The sequence below is a fragment of the Panthera tigris genome, chromosome C2, assembly GCF_018350195.1.
Source record: "Panthera tigris isolate Pti1 chromosome C2, P.tigris_Pti1_mat1.1, whole genome shotgun sequence".
Taxonomy (NCBI): Eukaryota; Metazoa; Chordata; class Mammalia; order Carnivora; family Felidae; genus Panthera; species Panthera tigris.
In genome coordinates this window covers 72,752,121-72,775,110 of record NC_056668.1, presented here as the reverse complement: position 1 = coordinate 72,775,110, position 22,990 = coordinate 72,752,121, and the positions used below count along the sequence as shown (strand labels likewise).

The window sequence follows — 22,990 nt, the reverse complement described above, 5'->3', positions numbered from 1 at the left end:
TCAACTGGATCAATCTGACAAAGTTGGAAAGGAATAGAAGACTTTAAACATGTCAGTTGGTGGGGCACCTGGATGGCTCAGTCAGTTGGGCATCCGACTTTGGCTCAGGTCATGATCTCACAGTTCGTGGGTTTGAGCCCCGCATCAGGCTCTGTGCTGACAGCTCAGAGCCTGGAGCCTGCTTCAGATTCTGTGTTTCTTTCTCTCTCTCTCTCTCTCAAAAATAAGAATAAACATTAAGAAGTGGCTTTAAAAAACAAATAAACGTGACAGTTGTTAACAGATATGTCTGCAGTTGTAGTTCATAATAAAGTTCAAGTCTGAACATAAAAGAACTATGCCAGAGGTGAGATTTTTATTGACTTATTATCATAATTCTTCAGCATACAAAGTATTTAATCAAGTATAATATTTACAATTCTTACATAATGTACATTTTAGAATAACTATAAAGATAATGTACTTTTTGTTCCATTTACAATGACAAACTACAGTAAAACTACATTCATGAATTAGATACAAATCCTCTACATACTAATAAAAAGTAAATGGAGTGTTGGTTATACATTCTTTAAAATATTCCTTTTCACAGGTAGCAAGAAATATTACATGTAATAAGTCTTTATGACTGGAATGATCCAGAAATATCACAAAGCACAAGTAAACACATATAGAAAGGTAGCTCATCATTTCCAAAAGTTAACCTTTAGGCCTTTGTGTAAAATAAATGTTGCCAGCAGTATTTATAATGTAGCAAGCTTTCCCTGTTTAAAATTAACACCCAAGGCAGGGGGTTGTTGAGGAAAAATAAGAAAATCTAGAACACAAGTCAGTGAAAAGACCAATGCAGAGAAAAGTTTATTTAATCAAACCTTGCTTCCTTCTCCTTATTTAAGTGGATAAACGTATGTAAATGGAAAAAGATGTCCACAGAATCGTATTTATAGATGTTAGGATTCAGCCAAACTGAATCCAAGCCCTAGGTTACCTTTCATTTGGAAACATTAAGACTTTGGTAAGTATATGGTGAATTAAAATGACCTTACCATGTTTTGCTTTTATTAATGTTTGTTATTACAAAATGTAATATTTCCTATAATTTAATGGCTTCAAATCCTAATCTATTCCTTCAAGATAATTTTATATCCAGGTTCTTCAGAATATTTGCAGTCTTTGTTATCAAAACACAAGGAAAGCTGGCAGGCATTATCAGATTTTGCTGCTTTATAATGATTTCAATTTATTTCATGATACAAGTAAAGTGCCTCTGACTAGTAGTCAGACAGGGGTTCTGGTGTCAGCCGTGCCACCGATGAGAAAATCAATGGCTCCCCTCTGTAAAACAAGAGGAGCAGCCCAGGATCAAAGAAGAGAAACAACGGCATTCTTCAGAAGTCCTAGTGTAAGAATCGGGTGAGACAGAGTAGTATCGAAGTACACTGCGAGCAGAAGAGAAGACAAAGGGATGCTGTGATAGTTTTACCATGTTTCATCCACTCATTTTATTTGTGAGAAGCTCTGAATCCAAAAAGGAGAGTAACTACTAGTCAGTGCTCTTTGCACTGTATCATGCAGGTCTGAAGTCATTCTGGACATAATAATTCTATAAAAATATATCCTTTTTCCTGCTCCTGTCCATGGTCAAAAGTGCTATCAAACAGAAAAGTTAATATGGCAATATAAGAGTGGTATGGGAATATCTTATTATCCAAAATGGGTAGTAAATTTAGTCTTAAATACAATTTGGTTTATTGTCATGTCTATACTTTACATGTGTAGAATTATATTTTTAAAATACTGCTTAACACATCACAAACTGAAGTTGTCCAGCCTGCGAAGGTATATTTTTTTTTTTTTTCCAAAATGCACTCATGAAGAACCAAAGTACATATTCCAAATTAAATTATGTTTTGGAAAGTAAACATCAAAGTTCATTAAAATCAACAGTGAAGAGCAGTATAAATTAGGCAAACACTGTAATGTAGTGAATCCCTGGAAATTTCTGTATTTCTAAGGATTGTAACAAAGGTAATTTTTAAATACCTTAGAAATCTTAAACATATAGGTGTTACAAGGAAACACTGCAAATAACTACTCAATTACCTTTAATCTAGTTCTAGCGTGTGAGACTGCATTCTATGAGCTCTTTGCAGTTAGTACTGCTATTGTTATTTTGATGTTAATCTAGCTTTTAAATTAGTGCGCTAATGATAATGAGCTAATAGAATACTGACTAGGAATCAGAAACTAATATAAGCAGATCAGTTAGGGAAAGAAAACAAAGGGCAAGCACATTGACTTATGAAGCCCAAAAGTATGAGTAACATTGTTTACACTATAATTTCTCATAATGCATTGAGTAATTCACAGCATAATAAAACTCAGATTTGTTACATACTATATAAAAGCTATTAGTTGACACAGCTAAATTCACCTTGGTAAGAGCCAATCTACTTTGTGACTATGTAACACTAGTAATTGACTTTAAAGCCTTCCTATATTTACTGCATCATTTCTGCCAAATTTCATCCAAACTGAGTCTTGGCATGTTCAAGAAATCAAGCCACAGGAATGTATTTTCGTATTGCCAGGCTCAGTATACTGTTAAAAGATTTAGCTTTCTCTGAAGATACTCAGAACCACGATCATCTTTAAAGTGAGTACCCTTCAAATACATCTCTGATCATTAAATTTAGGTAGACACTAATTACTACCACATTAACAACTCATGATGCAAGCCACAGGAGTTAAGAGTGTCATAAGGAACTGCCGTCACAAGGAGAGATCCCGGAGGTGATCTGAAGCACCCAACGGCTGGATCCAAAAGCCAAACTGTCCAGGCTTCCCAGATAAAGGTTAGGAGCTTCAGAAGTGAAGCCCTACAATTAAACAGGAAGTCTATATTCTAATTCTACCAGGCTTAGGAATAATTTCACATATTATTACTTATTCAGGAATAGGCACTACAAAGGAAAGGTGAGGCCCTCTTTTTCCTTTGGTTTGTTTTAAACATATTTCCTTATCCTTGAACTTTTTGGACAATTTCAAAGTACACTCTAACAAAAAGGTTTACAAACCAGACTTTTGCAAAGCCAGACGACCTGTGACTATGAGGTGAAACAGGGAAGATTTCATAATGTTCCTGTTATTGTTGCAATTAAAATACAGGCTGTGGAAGTTAGTATTTTCTTAGAAATATTTCATAAATATATTTTATCTTTATCTAATACACTGTGATTATTACTAAACAAGCATTATATGCACACAATTTGGAAACAAATATGGAAACTTTTCTGTGACATGAATTTACTTCAGTGTAATTCCTATTTAAACAAATCCTCATTTGACATTCAACCAACTTATAAAACTCTAGTTATTGGGGGGAAGAATGTTAGAAAACTTATTATCTGCCAAATTAAATGTAATCTTTCTACTTGTTTGATAACCCAAATTTTTAAAATTCTTATTTAGAATTCGGGTATCAATAATATTACTTACATGTAACTTGTAAAAGATTAAATTTAATTGTTGACAATTATTAGAAACCATAAGGCAAATTACTTATTTTATACTCCTGACAAGATATGTCAATCAAAGATGGAATCAGACGAATTTATAGCATTTACATGATAAACTAGTAGATCTGTAAGGTTTCAGAATTCAAGGGTCTCTGTTTCATGTAAGCCAACCACTATATCTATATATAGATGGTATTAATTTAAAATCATATACACTGTGTATAAAAGTACACAGGATAGATGTTGAAAAAAATTAAAAACAATTTATCATTATATAGTTCAGTATAACCTAAGAAAAACATGAGTTTTTTCTTTTTCAGAGATTTTTCTTTCACTCAGTGCAACAGCAAAAATCTATCTTGAAAAGGACAAATTTCAAATATAAAAATGTTCTACATTATTTTATAAATCAACTTTTCCTTTAAAAATTACAATTTGATGAAAGCATAATTTTGCAACATTCAAGTAACCTTTGAAACATAGTTTTATTACATCAATAAATTTGTCAAGGTTTTAGGAAATCAACCGAACAATGAAGGACTACAATTTCTTTAAGTAAGAATTCTTTTGGTGATTTAAAAAAAAAAAAAAATGTTAAGGGTTCTTTTCCTTCAAAAAATGGAGTAACTCTAAAGGACTTGAGTTCTGTCTACTTTGTACAGCCATTACATGTATGTTAAAGTACACAACAATAACCAGACGTCTAAGGAGTATCACTACATTAATGAGCAAACGGGGGAAACATATTCTCTAGTTCCGATAATGAAATTACGTATTGTGAGTATGACAGCTAGGCTACCAAAACCACACATGAACCACCAAAAATCATCAAGGAGGCTAAAGACAAGACATATTCTTCAGGCAGGCAGGACAGTTGGCTCCCACTCGATGCAGACATGCTTGACTGAATGATCCTGGGCACGATGCATGGAAAACAAAAACCAATGCTACCAACCATTGGAAAAAACAGAAATTTTGTCTAACCTTAGCATCTTGTAACCTAGAGATAGCCTAAGTCTAGATTTAGCTTTATCTATAAAAAATAGCCCTTTAAACAGGCTTTTTTTTTTTTTTTAAATAAAAGCGGTCCTTAGGTTCTTCTCCCAACTACTAGAACTCTATGTTTTCATTTATAAAAATATCAATGAATGGGTACCTTTTTTCCAAACCACTCAATACCTACTAAAATTAAGTAGATTTAAGGCAGTAAAAATTTGTGAGTTTTCAGACGTACACATTAGTACATTAGGGGATCATTCAATTTAATCTTTTCCCCTTCTTTAAAAAAACTCAGAATTTCTGTGAATCTTGTTGGAAACGATTTAGTTTCTCTGGATTATTGGATGCCATTTGGGAAAAATCACGAAAAATATCCTGGTAGGTTTCATCACCTGCATGAAAGTAAAATAAAGACACTTTTAAAATTTATATAGTGAAAGTGTTAATAAACAACATTCATTTTATGGCTAGTAACTATATTATAATTAACCATACTCAAATTTTACTCAGATGAGCATACTGGGGAGAAAAAAAGACCCACTAAATATAAATGCTAGAAAAGCACATAGTGAAAGAAAAGAAACAGCTATACCTGAGAAAAGCACCTCAGAGGCAGCCACAGAGGAAAGCTCAGAGTTAGAAAAGAGCAAAGATGCAAGTGTTTTAGAGCAATATAAAGAAATACATTTATTTACATAGAAATAAAAGTCATTCTAAATGAGGTATAGTAAACAAGGCATTCTTTAAATAAATATTTCCCTTGATCAAGGCCAAAAGAAAAGACCAATAACAAATACTAATGCTTCTGATGGATGCAAGTTATTAATAAGACAAAACTGATAACCAGGTGAGCAAAAAAAAAAAAATCCTATTTTAATAATTATCTTTGAGCTAAAAGGCATTTTAATTTAAATAGCATGTGAAAAAGAAATTCTTTACTCAAACTTAACTAAAAGTAATACACCTAATCCACTGCTTACAGAGCTTATAGAATAATAAAGCCTAGAAAAGGACTGTAAGATCAGTTTCCTATTTCGTCAGAAGTGTTTTGCTTACTGTAGGTCATATGAGCAAGAATGCTATGACAAAGGGGAATAAACACCAAAGATGTCGGTTAAATTAGCATAAGGCATGTATGTACGTACATACAAATAGGCTCGTAGAGAAGTAGATTGTAGATACTGATACTATAGCCAACTGAATACTATTTTTCTTGCCATGACAAACTAGTTATATGCACACATAAAGATGAATTCCTCAGACCAAGGATTTGTATAAAGTAAAATCTCATTTTCAAGATCAATCTTTCATCATATATACTTCTGACAGACGTTAGGTTTACACAGAAACTTAGCATAGCTCTGTTTTCAAGATTTAAACCGTCAAAAGTGTTTTAAATGATTATTGTTGCAGCATGGTTTTATAATTATTTTCCATAAGATATCTTGCATCCATCTTATTACAAACTCATTGCTACAATTGTTAATAGTGCAGTTGATTTTATCAGCTTTTAAAAAGCAAGATTTTTGAGGCAATAGGTGTCATACCAAAAGCTAGAGAATCAGAAAAAAGGTGGGGGAGGGGGATAAAGATCTAGTATAAAGGTCTAACAGCATAATTCAAGATTTTCAATAAAAAAAGTTAATACTTTTAACCTTTAGTCACTTTTAACATTTAGTCTATGTAAAAAGCAAGTTATTAAAATCTCTATATAGTTTTCATTTAGTCCTGGAAATTTTCTCATGACCTGAATCAATCTACTTTAAAAAGAAAAAATACAGTAAGAAGAAAATCTTGATAGTTGGTTAAGAGTAGCATCTAACTCATATCATGTTATTGAAACAATAAAAATGAAATTTGATATACTGGAACAACGGTTAAGACAATCCAATTACACCCATGATTTTCTAAAAGGTAAACTCCCATGTTAAAAGACAAACTACAAACCTATTCCCATTTTTAGCCATTCTAAAAGATATAAAATAAACTGAGAAGAGACCAACATTAAATATTAACAAACTATACAAAATATTTAAAAATTCGTATTCTTAGATGTTGAATTAAAATATTGAAAATATTTATTGTAAACATTATAAAGATTTTTAAAATACTATTTAAACTTGAGAGTCTGGAATTTTACTTTCCAAGGAAGTGTAAAGTGCAGGTTATAATACAAAAATAACACACTGATTTTACCATTCAACACCAGAAGTAACTTAAAAGGCACACATTATACATTCAAGAAGAAATAGGAAGAAGGATCTAGCAGACGCTAATGCCAAATACTTTACAGATAGCACCAGATGAGCATTCGTAAGTATTACAACAGTACAATGGCAATATATGGCTTCTACTATTAGCAATGCATATTTTGTATAACAAACTGTAGGGTTTTTCTTTTTTGTGGTTTTCCAGCTTTTGTTCTTAAATCATCTAGTACCTATTACACAAGTACATTTTAGTAGAACCATTGTACCATGCAAAACAAATTATAAGATCTTTTATTCACTGAATTAAATGCTTCCTTGAAGGAAAGTGTTGGTGCTACACTAATCATTGGTTTCACGAATACATTTTAGAGCTAATACAAGACAAAAGGAAGTCTCACCTTCCACACACACAAAACTTTCTGTTAACATTCAGTTTCTAACAAAACATTAATTAATGGACTATCAATAAAATACCTTTCTTAGGCCTCAAAATATATTATCAAAAAACAAACATTACAATAACAATAGTGACTAAGATATTTAATATAGTTAACATAAATTGAGCTTCAATGTGATTCCTTGAAATTTAAATATAATTCTAATCATTTAGAATTTTTCCCAAGGCAATATAACTTGTCTACACTAGCATACATAAACAATAACCCATAATTCGCTGCCCTGGAAAGCTCACGTAAGCACATTTAACAGTTTATTACAAACGATAAGCAACTAATCACCCAATATTTGTAATGCTAAGTTATATCCTTTAAATTACTTAATCATATTCTATTTCTCTTCATAAGGTTAACTTTTCCATGTGCCCAGACAGTTCAGAATTTTTAAAATGTGGACTTCTGTATGTCCACTGATAGTTCAAAATAGTTTTTGATTTTTGGTATTCAGAATATCCATTGTAACAGCAATGATGATGATCCAAGACTTGTTGATTTTGCTCTCGAAATGCACTCCCCTCAAAGAGACAGCAGCATGTGAGACCCCACCTCTAGGTGATCAAGTATATGATCCCGCCCTTCCTGGGCTGATTACAGCTTCCTTTATACAAATAATTAGATCAGGGACCAACCTTTGCTAGCGACATACTTGCATAACCAGTAGCGGCTCACTAAAGTGGTGATTTTCAACTGGCTGAGAAACTCTGCCAACAATCAAGGGGAGTCATGGAACCAGAGACTGTGGGAACCACCAAAGTGGTTTCCAACGACTGAGGGCGGGGCGTGATATTTCACTCACTCACCCAGTCCTCTTAAGAGTTGTAGGAACTGATAAAGAGGGATAGATCTTCCCTTCAGGAAACGTGTGCTCTTATATCGCCTTGCAAAAAATAGAAAGTTTCAGGTCCTTAGGGTTGTATATAGAAGGTTCAGAAGTGTGGTTTCTTAGAAATAAATCCACGATTCCCAAAGATTATATCTGAGTCTTTTAAATAATAGGGCTCTTCATTATCAAAAGATCGAAAATACCTGCATTTTAAAATTACCCAAATTTCTGAGGTATTGCTAGGCAACAACAACAAAAGGATCTAGATAAGACAATCAACCAAAATCAATGAGAGAAAAATAACAGTGACAAGTGGAGGGGAAAGAAAGACCCTACTGCCTGAGCTAACATATCTGTTCTCCAAAGACTTGTGAAGGAAAAGAAAAGTAGCCAGGGAGCAATTGCTGTGCCATTTCACCGCGTCACCTGTGTAAGTATAAAGTTGCTCTGCTTTGCATGTGAGACCTTCTAAATGGGTTGAAAATCTATCATCAAGATCATCCCCAAATAGATCAAAATCCCATTTTATTCTTCTGATACACCATTTCCAGAATTCTGATCTATTTTTAATCTCTAAAATTTGAGAGTGGTGGAAAAGCCTGGTTTGTTGTTGTTTTTTTTTTTTGAGGCTTTTTTAATGTTTATTTATTTTTGAGAGAGAGAGCACATGAGAATTGGGGGGCAGAGAGAGGGGGGACAGAGGATCCAAAGCGGGCTCTGCACTGACAGCAGCGAGCCCGACATGGGGCTTGAACCCACAAACTGTGAGATGGTGACCTGAGCAGAAGTCAGACACTTAACCGACTGAGCCACCCAGGCACCCCAAAATGAGGCTTTTAAAACATTTTTCGGTCAAATAAATTGGAAAAATTCATTTTTCTACTGGGGAATGGAAGATGCATACCCATAAACTTATACATAAAACGGCAGTGAAAGAGACATTCGAATGCTCCTAAATGGTGGCAGAAGAAGCCCAAGCAATCTGGGTGGAACTAGAAGTCACAAGAACATAGAGGCCCTGTCCTTTCAAGTTTCCCAACTCCGAAGGAAAGTTGACCACTGACCTTATGACTAATCAGTTGGGTGTAACTTCATCAGCAAACTGCTCAAGGAAAGAACAGCTGACCAAACATTTAAGTTTCAAATGTCAGGAAAAAGAATTGTTTAACTTAAAATCTTGAAGTTCACTCTTACCTCACAAATATCAGGTTGTATCCTTTGAATAATTTTTATTTTTAAAGTGCTTAAACACAAAGGCCTTAAAAATGGCCTAGTAATACCCTCACTTAAGTATATCTGTTACAAAATTATAACTTATTTAAAATCTAACATTCAAGTTTAAAACAAATGGGTGAAATTCAGAGTTAATGCTGAGACTTCACCCTTAATCAGCACTCTTACATCTTGGTGTATCATGAGTCAGTAGTATTGTCTGATCCATAGGATTAAAGTGGGACACCCTAGATTAGAAGTATCTAGCTGAAGTGTCTCTGTTCTCAAAGTTCTTACTTGTTCCCTATTAAACTAGACCAACAAGAAGTAGTAAATACAGTCCTCCGAGAAAAGAATGGCCCCATATTAATTATATACTAATCCAGTTATGTAAAGGTTAATGGCTGAAGCTAGCATAAAATACAGAAATCTCAAAACATATTTAAACAGGAAGAATAGATGATATTACCAGCCACTTTTAAAATAAGACATTAATATTCATTTTTAAAAGTTAAATATACTTATTAAAAACTAACATTACAATTATTTTAGTCATGAATTCCTGAAATCCTTTACTAATACTTATATGAATTTAAAACAGATAAATTAGGAATTCATATATTCAAATTCATGAAACTGGAGATCCAATGATTACTCTTTTCTTCGTGAAGAATGTCTAATTAGGATGTGTTCCTCAAAGAAAGGAATCTGATTAGCAACATTTCTTCCTTTTCTTGACATCCTGACTCAAAGGTGAAAATTACACAAAATGAGACTTGGGCTGATCCTGAGTTGAGATTTCTCTAACAAGTTTACTTTACCATCAGGTTCATGAAATACTGTTCTAAATACTTACATTTACCCAACAGATAATGTACAATTGCTCGGGGCAAAGCTACAAGGTAAAGTGAGACCTTTTCTCTATACCTTTTAAACTAACTCCATTCCCATTCCGGGCTTCTTAAACTACTAGTAGATTTTATTTTTAACTCTAAAACTTATCTTTAGATCAGAGTACAAAACTCTTAATTCAATAAACTTTTTTCTAGGCATTTTCCATACTGACTTTTTATATGCCAAACACATGGTGATTTGTATTTTTCCCTGAACGCAATTCATAGAAATTCCCTGAATAACAAAAAGAAAACAATTCTGCTATATTCACTTGACAGCTAAAGAGAATTCCAAAATGAAAATGACCATTGTGCTGCTGTGAGGGTATAAATATAGGTCACCATTCCATCCACGTCACTGGAATGTATATGGAAGACATCTGTACAGCAGGTAAAGAAGTCAGCAGCCAAAGTTGAACACAGCAAGTAAATGTGTACTGTAATAGGAATAGTTACGGACCTCTAAAGGCTCGGGAGTTAGCCGCTCCCGAGAATTCAGTAAGTACAATACATAACAACTCACAATTTACAAGTAAGTTATAAAAACTCCAGAATATTAAGCCACTCTGCTAAAGAACTATGAATCTTCCAATTGTAAACTAATAAATTCCTGAATGCATTTCTTATACTGCATTTCAGTATGGTTATTAGTAGAATATTGACCTGGCTGTCCATAAAGTCCTTCTGATTCCCGCATCTCTTCATTCATTCTTGCTAAACGTAACCTAAAATCAAAGGAAAGGATTTTTAGATGAAGTATGTAATGAAACCACAAACCAATGAAATGTATAAGCAGATAAAACGCACACTCTTTTTTCTCTTCCTAGTGTTTACCACTATAATAGATGGGGTTTTAGTTTTAGTTTCCCTTTATACAATTCTCATGAGAGAGTATAATAAAAGATTTCTTTTTTTAACTATTTTATTTTTAAGTAATCTCTACACCAAAACTGGGGCTCAGATGTACAACCCCAGGATCAAGAATCGCATGCTTGCCCACCAACTGAGCCAGCTGGGTGCCCTGACAATAAAAGATTTCTAACAAATACACTTCATCACTGTTTAAGCAGGACCTTTGGAGCACCTCCAGGAGCTTACTTCCTGACTTCAGAGACTCCCCGGCTTCTCCAGCAACTGTTCAAAGTATTGCCTCTACAGTATGGAATGTCCTACTGTACGGTTTAAGTTTATTCGGCTTCACCCTGAGGTGAGGTAGTTCCAAAAATGTAAATGGCATGTGTTATGTCTAAATAGTGGAAACGTATTTTGATGTATTAAATGACCATAGGTTGCTAAGATTTTACCAAGGTTACCATTCGGTTAGACACTCTTTCGTGGGGTATTCATCCTGGCAGCAGGAAGATATACAGCACTGGATTAAGAAGGCAAGAATTTCCTTCCATTTTTGTACTAACTTTAAACAATTTTGAAACAGGCAAATGTCGCCTTCAGTGCCCCTTCCTACTTTTCACTGTTTGTCTGTCCTTCGGGCCACCCACCTTCAGGCAGTGGGTGCACTGCCCACCGAGACTTATATCACCCTCTTCTAACGTGCACTTCTGGCAACTGCAGCATCTGACATGAGCTTTCCCTCTCTCCAAAATACTACCACTCCCTTCCATCTCTTTTCATAACCACTGTGTGAATTAATAGCACCTTAGGTCTCTCTTTGGTATTTGGACTTTGCAGAGAGGACCATTACTTTAAAAAATTATTAAATGAAACTGAAGTCTTCACACAAAGTAAAATGAGAAAATTTAGACAATTTGGGAACAGATATTTCTGAGGTAAAGGGGCCATTATTGTAAGAACTGCCTGGGAAGCTGCATCCAGGGTTCCTTTCTCTATGCTATTCCTATCTTTTCTTTAATAACTTCTCTTTCTCCAATTGTGAATCTATAATAATTTAATAGTTCTAAATTTTCCTCCAATAGTCTCCACAATTACAATAACCTCTCCAGTGGGGAAAGGACACTGAGTGCAGAGAAAGCATGTTTTACTGTTTTGCCTTGTGTTTTAATTTGGCAGGGATCAGGGAGGAGTGATATATGACAAGTCAAGAATTCTCAGTGGCAGCTCAGGAGTTCAAGGCAGTTGGGAAAGTTTCCCTTTGTAGGTGACTGAGACTCCGTAGTGTGAATGAAACTATCAATACTCATATAATAGGGGATCAGTAATTCTGGGTTTCAGGCAACACAGAACAGAACGAGTAAGTGACTTCATACAACATACTTCCTACATCACAATAAAGTGTAAGTGGCAATCACTTTTTTAGATTCCAGTGTAAACAAACAACTTTGATCTAAGATGAAAATCAAATTAAGATCTCAAAAGTCTTTCTTTAACAGATCATATTCAATTGTATTCAAACATTAAAAAACAGGTATTTTTATCTTAAGATAGAGCATTCATGTAAATAACTCCTTAAAAAAAATAAGCACAAACAGATCCCTAAGCATCACTGCCCAAAGGCAATGCAACTGCAAAAGTTGCTAACATCAGTGCAGCTGTCCTCCCTACTTATAATCCTCTAACTGTTAAGGTAGAATAAATGCAGATTTTTGAACAGAATTATTGCCTGTTACTGTACCAATCCACCCCCTGCCCTAGTACTGTAGTGAAAATTAAAGAATCCATTTTAGAGAAGACATGGGTTTTCTGTTCCTACTGGTCATGCAGGATTTAAAAAGTGGCTAAGGACATGGGTTTTAGAGCCAAAATTCTTAGTTTCAAATCCCAGCTCCATGAGCTACCGGTTTCTCAAATGATCTGCGGCATGGCATCGTTATAAAATAAGGCTAATAATATGTTCCTCATAGGGTTGCTGTGAGAGCCAAATAAGTTCCTATATGTAATACATTAAATTAAACAATTTAAGTTTATAGTTAAACACATTAAACAATCAAGTTTATAGTTCATACCTATGCATGAAACTATGTTTGAACCTAAGTACTACACTGAAACTAAGTACTACAACTGTCTGAAAAACAATCAAGTAAAAAGAAGACACTTACAAGGTCACTATATCAGCATTGGCTGCTTCCACAGCTATAGTCAAAGGGTCTTTCCCTTCTTCATCAGTGGCATGTTGATTGGCACCTCGTTTTAGGAATAAACATACCTGCCTGTTTAAGGAAACAGTATTTTTAATATATGGCCAATAAGAAAAAAATATTAGTATTCACCATAAAAAAATTAAAAGCACCATCTCACTTAAAGAAATAGCATTTCATTAGGAAATTCTTGACTCATTCTATAACTATTTATTGAACAATAAAAATTTACCATGATCACCATTTTACAAATCTCAAGGTGTTTTCCCCTTTTAACTTGGTGGTACGTAGGATGGTGAGATGTATAAATTATGGTCTCTATCCTCAAATAATATCAGAAAAAGATGTACATATATTTCCATGAACTTAAACAAAACAGCATCACTTAAGGTCATTATTTGGGAAAGAAGAAAGCCAAGGCAACGTTAACATTATACCAACAATAATTCAACAGCAAAGAGGGTAATCCTCCACAAATATTGATAACTTGAAGAAATTGACAAAAATGAAAAAATATGACAGAATGAGTAAATGGAGTCTATGAAGTAAAATGGGAAGAATGATTGTTTAAGAAGAAAATACACAGATGAATCAAATACAATCACTTTTAAGTATCCAAAAGTTTGTATGATGAAGTCATTGAACTCAGTATCTCTTTGCTGACAGAAGGAAAGCAAACTATGATAAGAATAGAAAATGCTTTAAAAAATACAAGATGCTTCAAATAAACATAAAAAAAAAAAATACCCAGCTTCTTGCTTATTGGGGTAATAAGAATTGGATATCCTGAGATACTTTATTTAAAAACAATCATCTATGACACAAATTTTTCATTTAAGGTCAACATTTTGACTTCATTTGTACCTTCTATTAGAAAGTCCATTTTCAAAAACAACAACAACAACAACAACAACAACAACAACAAAAGTAATCTTCAAGGCTTTATTGTTCTGTGAGTCTAAATACTGCTTCAGAAGCCTCCATGTCAATAGCACAAGCTAAAAGTTAAAGTCTGACTTTAGGTACCCTGTGAGAAAACTAAAATGTCCAAAGTTATAAAATTCTCCCCAAATGCACATGCTATGTATATAAATATGTGAACATGCATAAATACATACATAGACTTAGTTGTCTGAAAAAAATCACCATAATTTCAGTAACAGTTTTAAATACTAAAACTGATCTACATAAATGGAAAGTAAAGCTCAAAACAAGCTTTGCAATGTTCTTTTCTGAAAAGTAACAGTAGCTTTTTTCTGCAGATTTTTAAAATTTGAAATTCCATCATGACAATATAAGTCACAGGAAGGTATCATTTTACAAACTCTACTTAATGACCTTAGCCTAAGAAAAAGCAAAATGATATTTCAAAATAATTTTTCAAATAAAATCTAGTTAAATATGCAAGCTCCACAGCTTACCCTGTGTGCCCCAAGACAGTGGCATGGTGCAGTGGGCCCCGCCCTTGCACATCTCTTTGGTTCACATTAGCACCATTCTGTAGAAGAAACTCGCATGTCACCAAAGAGCCCTTAGAAGAAAAAAAGAATATAACAATGTACAAAAAGCAAACAATAATATATTTCTATTAAAAACAGGTCTTTACTCTAATAGCCTTTCTGTTTTATTTTCTCCCAAAAGAGAAAATACTCCCCAGTGAAAGCAGAGAAATGATAAATTATTTTCTTCCAAAGAATGACTTCTTTTTTAACATTTATTTATTATTGAGAGACAGAGAGACACAGAGCGTGAGCAGTGGAGGGGTAGAGAGAGGAGGAGACACAGAATCTGAAGTAGGCTCCAGGCTCCGAGCTGTCAGCACAGAGCCCGACACGGGGCTCGAACTCACAAACTGTGAGATCATGACCTGAGTGGAAGTCGGTCGGTTAACCACCCAGGCGCCCCGCCAAGAATGACTTCTAACAGGGATTCAATGTGCAGTGTGATCTAGCAAAAGACACTACTTTCATTACCAAAGTTCTCTTCCACTGAGAAAAAAATCTGACCTTACGTAATCACAGTGATACTCAGAAATCACTACTAACATTTTCTTCTACTTTCCAACCCATCTCTTAAAGCAAAAAATAATGCTAAAGCTATGTTCAGAATGAATTATGATTTTTTTACAATGTATGAATTCATACCCCTAATACAGCCTGAATAAGTGGTGTTGCTTTATTTTCCTCTGAATTAGCCCAGTTCACATCTGCACCATGAGCCAAAGCCTCAGCCATTTTAGGAAGATTTTTTTCATATGAAGCCCTATAAAGCTGGAGTCCCGGATTAAGATGTTTAGAGTCGAGAAACACAGAAGAATCTTGCCTTTCTCCTTCTGTAAAGCAAACAAATACATCAGTAAAAATGAGCAGGAAGGGAGAGAATGGGAAGTTATTGTTTCACAGGTACAGGGTTTCAGTTTTGTGAGATGAAGACAGTTCTGTGGCTGCATTGTGGTAACGGCAGCACAAGGGTCAAGAAACTCAATGCCACGCAGCTGTCCGTTTAAAAATGCTCAAGATGGTAAATTTCATGTTATGTATGTCTTACCACATACATAACAAAATGTTTTTAAATTTTTTATTTTTAATTTTATTTTTTTTAATTTACATCCAAATTAGTTAGCATATAGTGCAACAATGACTTCAGGACTAGATTTCTTAATGCCCCTTACCCATTTAGCCCATCCCTCCTCCCACAACCCCTCCAGTAACCCTCTGGTTGTTCTCCATATTTAAGAGTCTCTTATGTTTTGTCCCCCTCCCTGTTTTTATATTATTTTTATTTCCCTTCCCTTATGTTCATCTGTTTTGTCTCTTAAAGTCCTCATATGAGTGGAGTCATATGATATTTGTCTTTCTCTATTTACCACATTTTTTTAAATAAGCCCTTACTACAATGTACCACAATGTAAAAGATGTAACCACTAATTTAACAAAATGAGCTAATGGGAGGTTTTCACAAAAATATATTATTCCCTGATGACTCCCCAAACAGTCAAACTTCTCTTATAAAGACATCCATTGGTATACTAGGCCTTTGTGGTCCTGCCGATATGCAATGGGAGGTTAATTACACTGTACTAGATTAAAATTAGGTATATTCCCATATGCCTGGATTTAAAGAGGATGGTAAAAATCCATGAAGAATTTTACTACTAGACCAAACCTCACTTTATGCCGAGGATGGTCCAATATCATTATAAGTTACAGTACAAGCAATTCAAGTAATTCAGAAAATGCTCACTACCCTGAATATTCTGTAAGACCAAAATCATGGGAATCATGAAGGAGAAAATAGAGGAAGAAAGCACAGATCCAAAGAAAAATATAATGGGGAGAGAGTTGTTAATCTCTTTCTCCTGATAAGATAGCCACAATAGATAAATAAATATAAATATATAAATATAAATATAAAATAAATAAAACATACAGTTCATGTGGACTAAAAAGTATACTTAGCAACTGAGTAGGCACTTTTAGCCCGTATCATGAGGCTTAGAAGAATGTACAGCTAGGAGAGAACTTCCAAATCCGCTTTCTCATTTAACAATACCTTCTAAAAGGCTAACCACTTCCTTTAGAAACTATTTAATCAAGATTAAGCACTAACCACATGCATTTTTCAGCAGACAATACTAATTAACACTGAATTTCACCAAAACTCACCAGTCTCATATAAACTATTGGCAGACACTGTCGAGGGTAAAGATTCTCTTCCATCATCAGAAATCTGCTGGATTCCACTATCATTACTTTTAACTGTTTTAAAGAAAAATCAGCTAGTGATTAAAGTTCACACCATTAGAAAACAATCTACTCCAAACAACAAGGTTTTAAAATGAGTTCTGATACATCAACATGAACTCAGCCACCATCAGAATACATTTAACACAATTGTAATCCTTTTGAACACTTAGCTTATCAAAATATGAATCAATCACAAAGCCTGAAAATAAACTTATCTTCAGAGTCGCAACACATCTCATTACCCCATAATATGTCAGGGGTGGTGAAGAGCTTAATTTATTATGACTGTAAGTAATGTGTAATTCTGAGACAATGGGTAACATCTAGAGAAATGGCCACACCGCACAATGACCACTGGCACAGACTTGGAATGCTCCACAAGAGTAGTACTTACTACTACGTAGTTTTGAAGAAGTATCAAAGTAGGAGAAGAGTGAATCTAGCTCATCAGGACAGAACAGAGACTCCCGCCTGGCCTCGTCGCTATTTACAGCAACCACTGAGGACATGCAAGTTAGCAAAGCACAAAGCAGGCCATAAGAAGGGAAAAGGGCAGGAAAAAAACGTTACTGGGAAAAATTTAGGAGGAAAAAAATAGGAAGGATATTAGGTAGTTAATCAGATATTTAGGGCTTGTTGCCATGATAGATTTATAATTCCCATCTCCCCTTGCACTCTAAGCAGTTTTATTCCCTAGAATATACACATTACCTAGAAACGTGAGTTACCAAGATGCTATTTAAATTTAACCATTTTAAAGACATAGAAATCCAATTTTTCCTTACAATATGCAGAAAGAAACAGGTCTTTTAGCATTTAAATAATCTACAGTGGCTACTAATTCAGAGATCAAGAAAGCGACTTCAGTTTAACAAGTAAGCTGTAATACCTGAACTTGGGGGAGGTACTCTGACTTGGTCACCTGGCCCAAGTTTAGAAATGCTCAGCCTCTTTTCTTCGCAACTTTTGGAGACAATCCTTTTTTCCTGCTCAGGAGGTGATGATGATATAGAATATTTATCCACAAATTTCCTCTCCACATATTTTGCTTTGATATATGTCTCTTTCTCCTGTCTGGTATACATAAAAATGTCATGATGTTCTGCTTAATCTCTTAGTATGGCTGAAAAGAAGCCATTATATATTGAATATCTCAAAAAAAGTCACTAAATGTATTACAAGTTAAAACTAAATTTGTGACATTATGCAACATATTTCCCTTCCAAATATTTAATAACCTACGATCTCATGTTCAAATGAAATACAAACAATAGACTAAATGAAAAATCACAAGCATTAACATGGCACTCTCTATTCTCTTAATTTCTGTGCTCATTCATTTCTATACATGTTCCCTTGTGCTTTTTACAAAATGAAAACCATTACCAAGAAAACTATAAAAATTTATGGAAATTAATTTCATTTTACTGCAATAGATAATGTCACATACTGAACTATCACTATTGATGGCCATAATTTTTCCTAAGACAACTACTTTAAAACAACAGCATTCCTAACTAAGGAGGAAGAAAATATGTCACATTTTAAACGTTATGATACAATCATAAAATACCAAGTCTGTTTTATACCTTTTCTTACTTATATCCTTTTGAAATGGTTAAATCTTTGGCTGAAATAGAAGGATATTTCAAGGTCTGAATAACTCAGCCATGCTTTACCAAATAATCTCATTTAAATGATATTAGGGCAGACAACAATAACTTTAAAATAGTATTGATTATACATACAGATTTGGTCAAACATAAAATCCCAACATAGGATTATGGCAAATAAAATTTTAGTGCTAAAAATAAAGAACCATAAAAACTAAAAGCAACATCAACAATAAAGATTAATTATGTACCTTGAAGGCACTCTTAGCCACTTCATTCAAAGAGCCTCCATATATAGAATTGGAAGTATAATTCAAACATAGCAACTAAGTACTCTCCCCTACCAGAAGCTACCCTTTCACCTTTAATTCTTTAATATCATAATGCCATTTATTAAGTATGCGTTTCACAGATATTTACTGTACTAAGTTAAACAATGTAAAATTATTCACTGTTGGTAATAGAAACTTGATCTTTAGAGACATTAATGAACAGATTATCTCTTTTTAAACCCCTGCCAATAACAGAATTGGTCTATTTTAACTGCTAAGAGCTTTTATATTCTATGTAGAGACTTAATTTTTGAGATTGTCATCTGGAGACTATAGTTTATTATATAATCAATAACAAATAATTATCTAACACATACCCAAGAAAGCGATAGCCATCTTTTTAAAAAAATTTTTTTTAATTCTTTATTTTATGTTGAGAGAAACAGGCAGACAAACAGACAGCAGGGGAGGGGCAGAAAGAGAGAATCCCAAGCAGGCTCCATGCTGTCAGTGCAGAGCCCAACATGGGGCTTAAACTCACAAAGCATGAGATCAGGACCTGAGCCAAAACCAAGAGTCGGACACTTACCCAACTGAGCCACCCAGGTGCCCCAAGATTGCCGTATTTTAACAGAAGCAGTAATGCTCTCTTCTAAACAGTCTGTCTCAATATTACGTATCAGTTATAGTGAAATAAAAATCATAGCTATATTCCTGCTTACGAAAAATAAAAGGGTAACACATGGAGACAATTGAAATTAGTACCTTTGTCCTGGTTGTGGTTTCTTTATTCCCATTTTTTCCACTTTAGCTTCATAAACTCGGTTTATAACATCATTTCCCAATTCACACATAAGCTGTTTGGCAGGAAAATAGGAAAATAAGGTACAAATTCCTAAAAATACTGTAACAGTCCTTAAAGCAAATACAGCTAACTCATTCCTTTTGCTGTTCTGCAAATGCTGATCCCACAAAGTTTGAAGTTAAAACAAAATGAGACAAGGAACTAAGAGCAATATCATCATGTTGCTATTACCAGAATACCTCCCCCTAGAAGACTGCCACTAATACAGGAAAAGGTCTCTCCTCACTCATCGTCCCTCGACTATGGCTAGCACAATGCTGCAGATTATTCACAATGCTTGGTAAATTAAATGAAAAAAGAAGATTGAGGCCAAACAGGTTAAGTTTTAAACACCTCAAAATGGAAGTACACTATTTTCTCTTTATATTTTATATATAAGAATTGCAAAATGGGGCACCAAAGTGGCTCAGTCGGTTAAGCATCTGCCACTGGATCTCGGCTCAGGTCATGATCTCAGGATTCGTGAGATCAAGCCCCACCTCATCTGGCTCTGTGCTGATAGCACAGAGCCTGCTTGGGATTCTCTCTCTCCTCCCACCCCCCCACCTCAAAATAAATAAATGGACTTAAAAAAAAAAAAAAGAATTGCAAAATATTTTGTTTAAAATTTTCAATTATTTTTTAAAAATTTTTAATGTTTTTTTTTTTAATTTATTTTTGAGACACAGAGAGACAGAGCACGAGTAGGGGAGGAACAGAGAGAGAGGGAGACACAGAATCCGAAGCAGGCTCCAGGCTCTGAGCTGTCAGCACAGAGCCCGACGCGGGGCTCAAACTCACGCACTATGAGATCATGACCTGAGCCAAAGTCGGACACCCAACTGCCTAAGCCACTCAGGTGCCTCTCAATTATTTTTTTAATGTACCTGACAGCTAGCTATGTTTCAGCCAAATTTTAAAAACTGAACTTATTAATAAGTTCGCATCTACAAAACTGATGCAGAAATTAGATTTCTACCTCTCATTCCCCCACTTTCTTCTCCTTTGAATTCATAACAATTAATACAATCTATCTAATTAGGGCTCTACCTTAGCAACTAATTTATCACTTTCATCCAGATGTTTACACAATAATTCCAAAGAGCAGATTTTTTTTGTACTTTACATAATTGAGAGGATCACCAGTTTATCTATGGATTAAAATAAAAATACAAGTACATTGAGAACACAATTTTTGGGGCGCCTGGGTGGCTCAGTGGGTAAGTGTCCAACTTCAGCTAAGGTCACGATTTCGTGGTTTGTGAGTTCCAGACCCGAATTGGGCTCTGTGCTGACAGCTCAGAGCCTGGAGCCTGCTTCGGATTCTGTGTCTCCCTCTCTCTCTGCCCCTCCCCCACTCCCACTGTATCTGTCTGTCTCTCTCAAAAATAAAACAAACATTAAAAAAAAGAACACAATTTTCAGACAGAAATAAATGCAGAATATACCATAATCTCTAAATGAATATATATTTTTCTACAATATGGTAAACCAAATGATGGGAATTAAAAGGAATATATCATTAACCAATATATGAGTTTTATAAATCTTACCAGAAACCCAGTTGTGATTTAAATTACTTATGGCATTTCCATAGATATGAGTCTTTACACAAGGATAAAGGATGTCTTAGTTGGACCACTTATCTTGAGAAATGTAAATCTGTAAAAGGTCCTATGCTAAAATGGCTCAATGATAACAACATGCTATACCAATCCATTAGGGAGTGCACTAATACATCTTATACTTTTAACAAAAATTTATATAATTATAAAGGACTAAAATTAAGGCACATAATTGAAGATCATTCTTTGAGAAAACATAAAAATGTAGGAATGTGTTTTCCTTAAAAGATGAAGTGATCTGCAGTTAAGAGCGTTACATAAACTTAGCGATTTTAAAAAAAACCCAAAAGAAAACACCAGATTTGCCAAAATAGCCTCAGATGCGTTCCAATACAATTTATTGTTAGCATGGAGAAACTCACACATTTTATTTATTTGTTTTTAAAACAAATATTTACTTATTTTGAGAGTGTGCACACACACGTCTGCCAGCCAGGAAGGGTCAGAGACAGGGAGAGAAAATCTCAAACAGGTTCCGCTCAGTTAGCACAGAGCCCAAAGTGGGGCTCAAGAACCCACAAACTATGAGATCATGACCCAAGCCAAAATCAAGGGTCAGACACTTAACCAATTGAAGCACCCAGGCACCCCTATTTATTTCTTTTATGAGTAGGCTCCATACCCAGTGGAGCCCAACACAGAATTGAACTCATGACCTGAGCTGAGATCAAGAGAGGGATGCTTAACCAACTAAGCCACCTAAGCCACCCCTAGAAACTCATACATTTCGTAAATCAAGATTCTAAAATCGTGTCATTTTATGTGAAAATCTGAAATATTTTTAAGCAAGTATTTTATTTTACCTTCAAAAGTTCAGGCTCCCAGGTATCTAAAGTTAAAGATCGTACTTTTGAAAAATGAACTCCAAGACTCCTAAGTAGGGGGGAAAAAAAGACTATATTAATATACAAAACCATCAAGTCTCTATTTGCATAATATGCAAATTACTTTTCTCTTTTAATGGGATATAGTCGCTAATACAGCCTCAACATGTATGTAAATAAGGAGAGTTCTTAAATGGTAAATGGTAAAACAAAATCCTCTAAAGCACTCCGTAAACCAGAATTTTATCCACTCTACAAAAGGTACAAATATACAAATGGCAGTCAAATTAAGGCAAATGGAAAAGGCCCCCTAACCAATGGGACACAATAATTTACTATGTGTTTATCCAAAAGAAGTCTCTCACCCTGTGTAGGCCTACCCACCGGTGAATCCCAGAACACTCGATACACAGGGTGATGCCCAGGTTGATGCTGGCCCACCGTGGGTCCGCCAGACCACAGTCACAACAGCTGGCATTGCCAGGGATACTCTGGACTCGCTGCAGTGCACTTTCTCCTTTCAACGATTTATCTTTTGACTCATTTCCAGAATCCAGGCTTCCTGTGGATGGAGATGATTTCTTATCCAGCTTCTAAAAGAATTAAGAATTATTTGTTTAAAAAAAAAAGATTAATACTATGCTGCACATTACATGCTCCAAACAAAACCTTCCAATCAATAAATTGAGGGCTTATTATGAGCCTAAGCCAGGCACTATTCTAGGCATTACAGATTTAATGATAAAAAGATACAGCTAGCTCCATCAATTGGCATTTAGTCTTGTCAGAATAAACATAAACATTGGAAATAATATATATTTATATAAATAAATATTTACACTTATTTTATATTTAATATACATATATATATATTATATATAAAATAAGTGACAAATGAACATG

At 34.5% G+C, this 22,990-nt stretch overlaps 1 protein-coding gene across 4 annotated transcripts in view; it reads right to left on the bottom strand.

Annotated features, from left to right (window-relative positions):
• Positions 1-308: 308 nt before the first annotated feature.
• The window catches only part of ACAP2 (ArfGAP with coiled-coil, ankyrin repeat and PH domains 2), a 160,503-nt gene continuing 137,821 nt past the window's right edge, over positions 309-22,990 (bottom strand). For all 4 annotated transcript variants that reach the window (XM_042999276.1, XM_042999279.1, XM_042999275.1 and 1 more), the window contains 10 exons: positions 22,472-22,680; positions 22,067-22,136; positions 19,560-19,651; positions 17,799-17,983; positions 16,829-16,921; positions 15,308-15,495; positions 14,585-14,694; positions 13,125-13,235; positions 10,774-10,835; positions 309-4,909 (listed from right to left, as the gene is read on the bottom strand). In XM_042999276.1, coding sequence (XP_042855210.1) covers positions 4,809-4,909; positions 10,774-10,835; positions 13,125-13,235; positions 14,585-14,694; positions 15,308-15,495; positions 16,829-16,921; positions 17,799-17,983; positions 19,560-19,651; positions 22,067-22,136; positions 22,472-22,680 — 1,221 coding nt within the window. In that variant the 3' untranslated portion in view covers positions 309-4,808. The remainder of the gene's footprint in view (positions 4,910-10,773; positions 10,836-13,124; positions 13,236-14,584; positions 14,695-15,307; positions 15,496-16,828; positions 16,922-17,798; positions 17,984-19,559; positions 19,652-22,066; positions 22,137-22,471; positions 22,681-22,990) is intronic.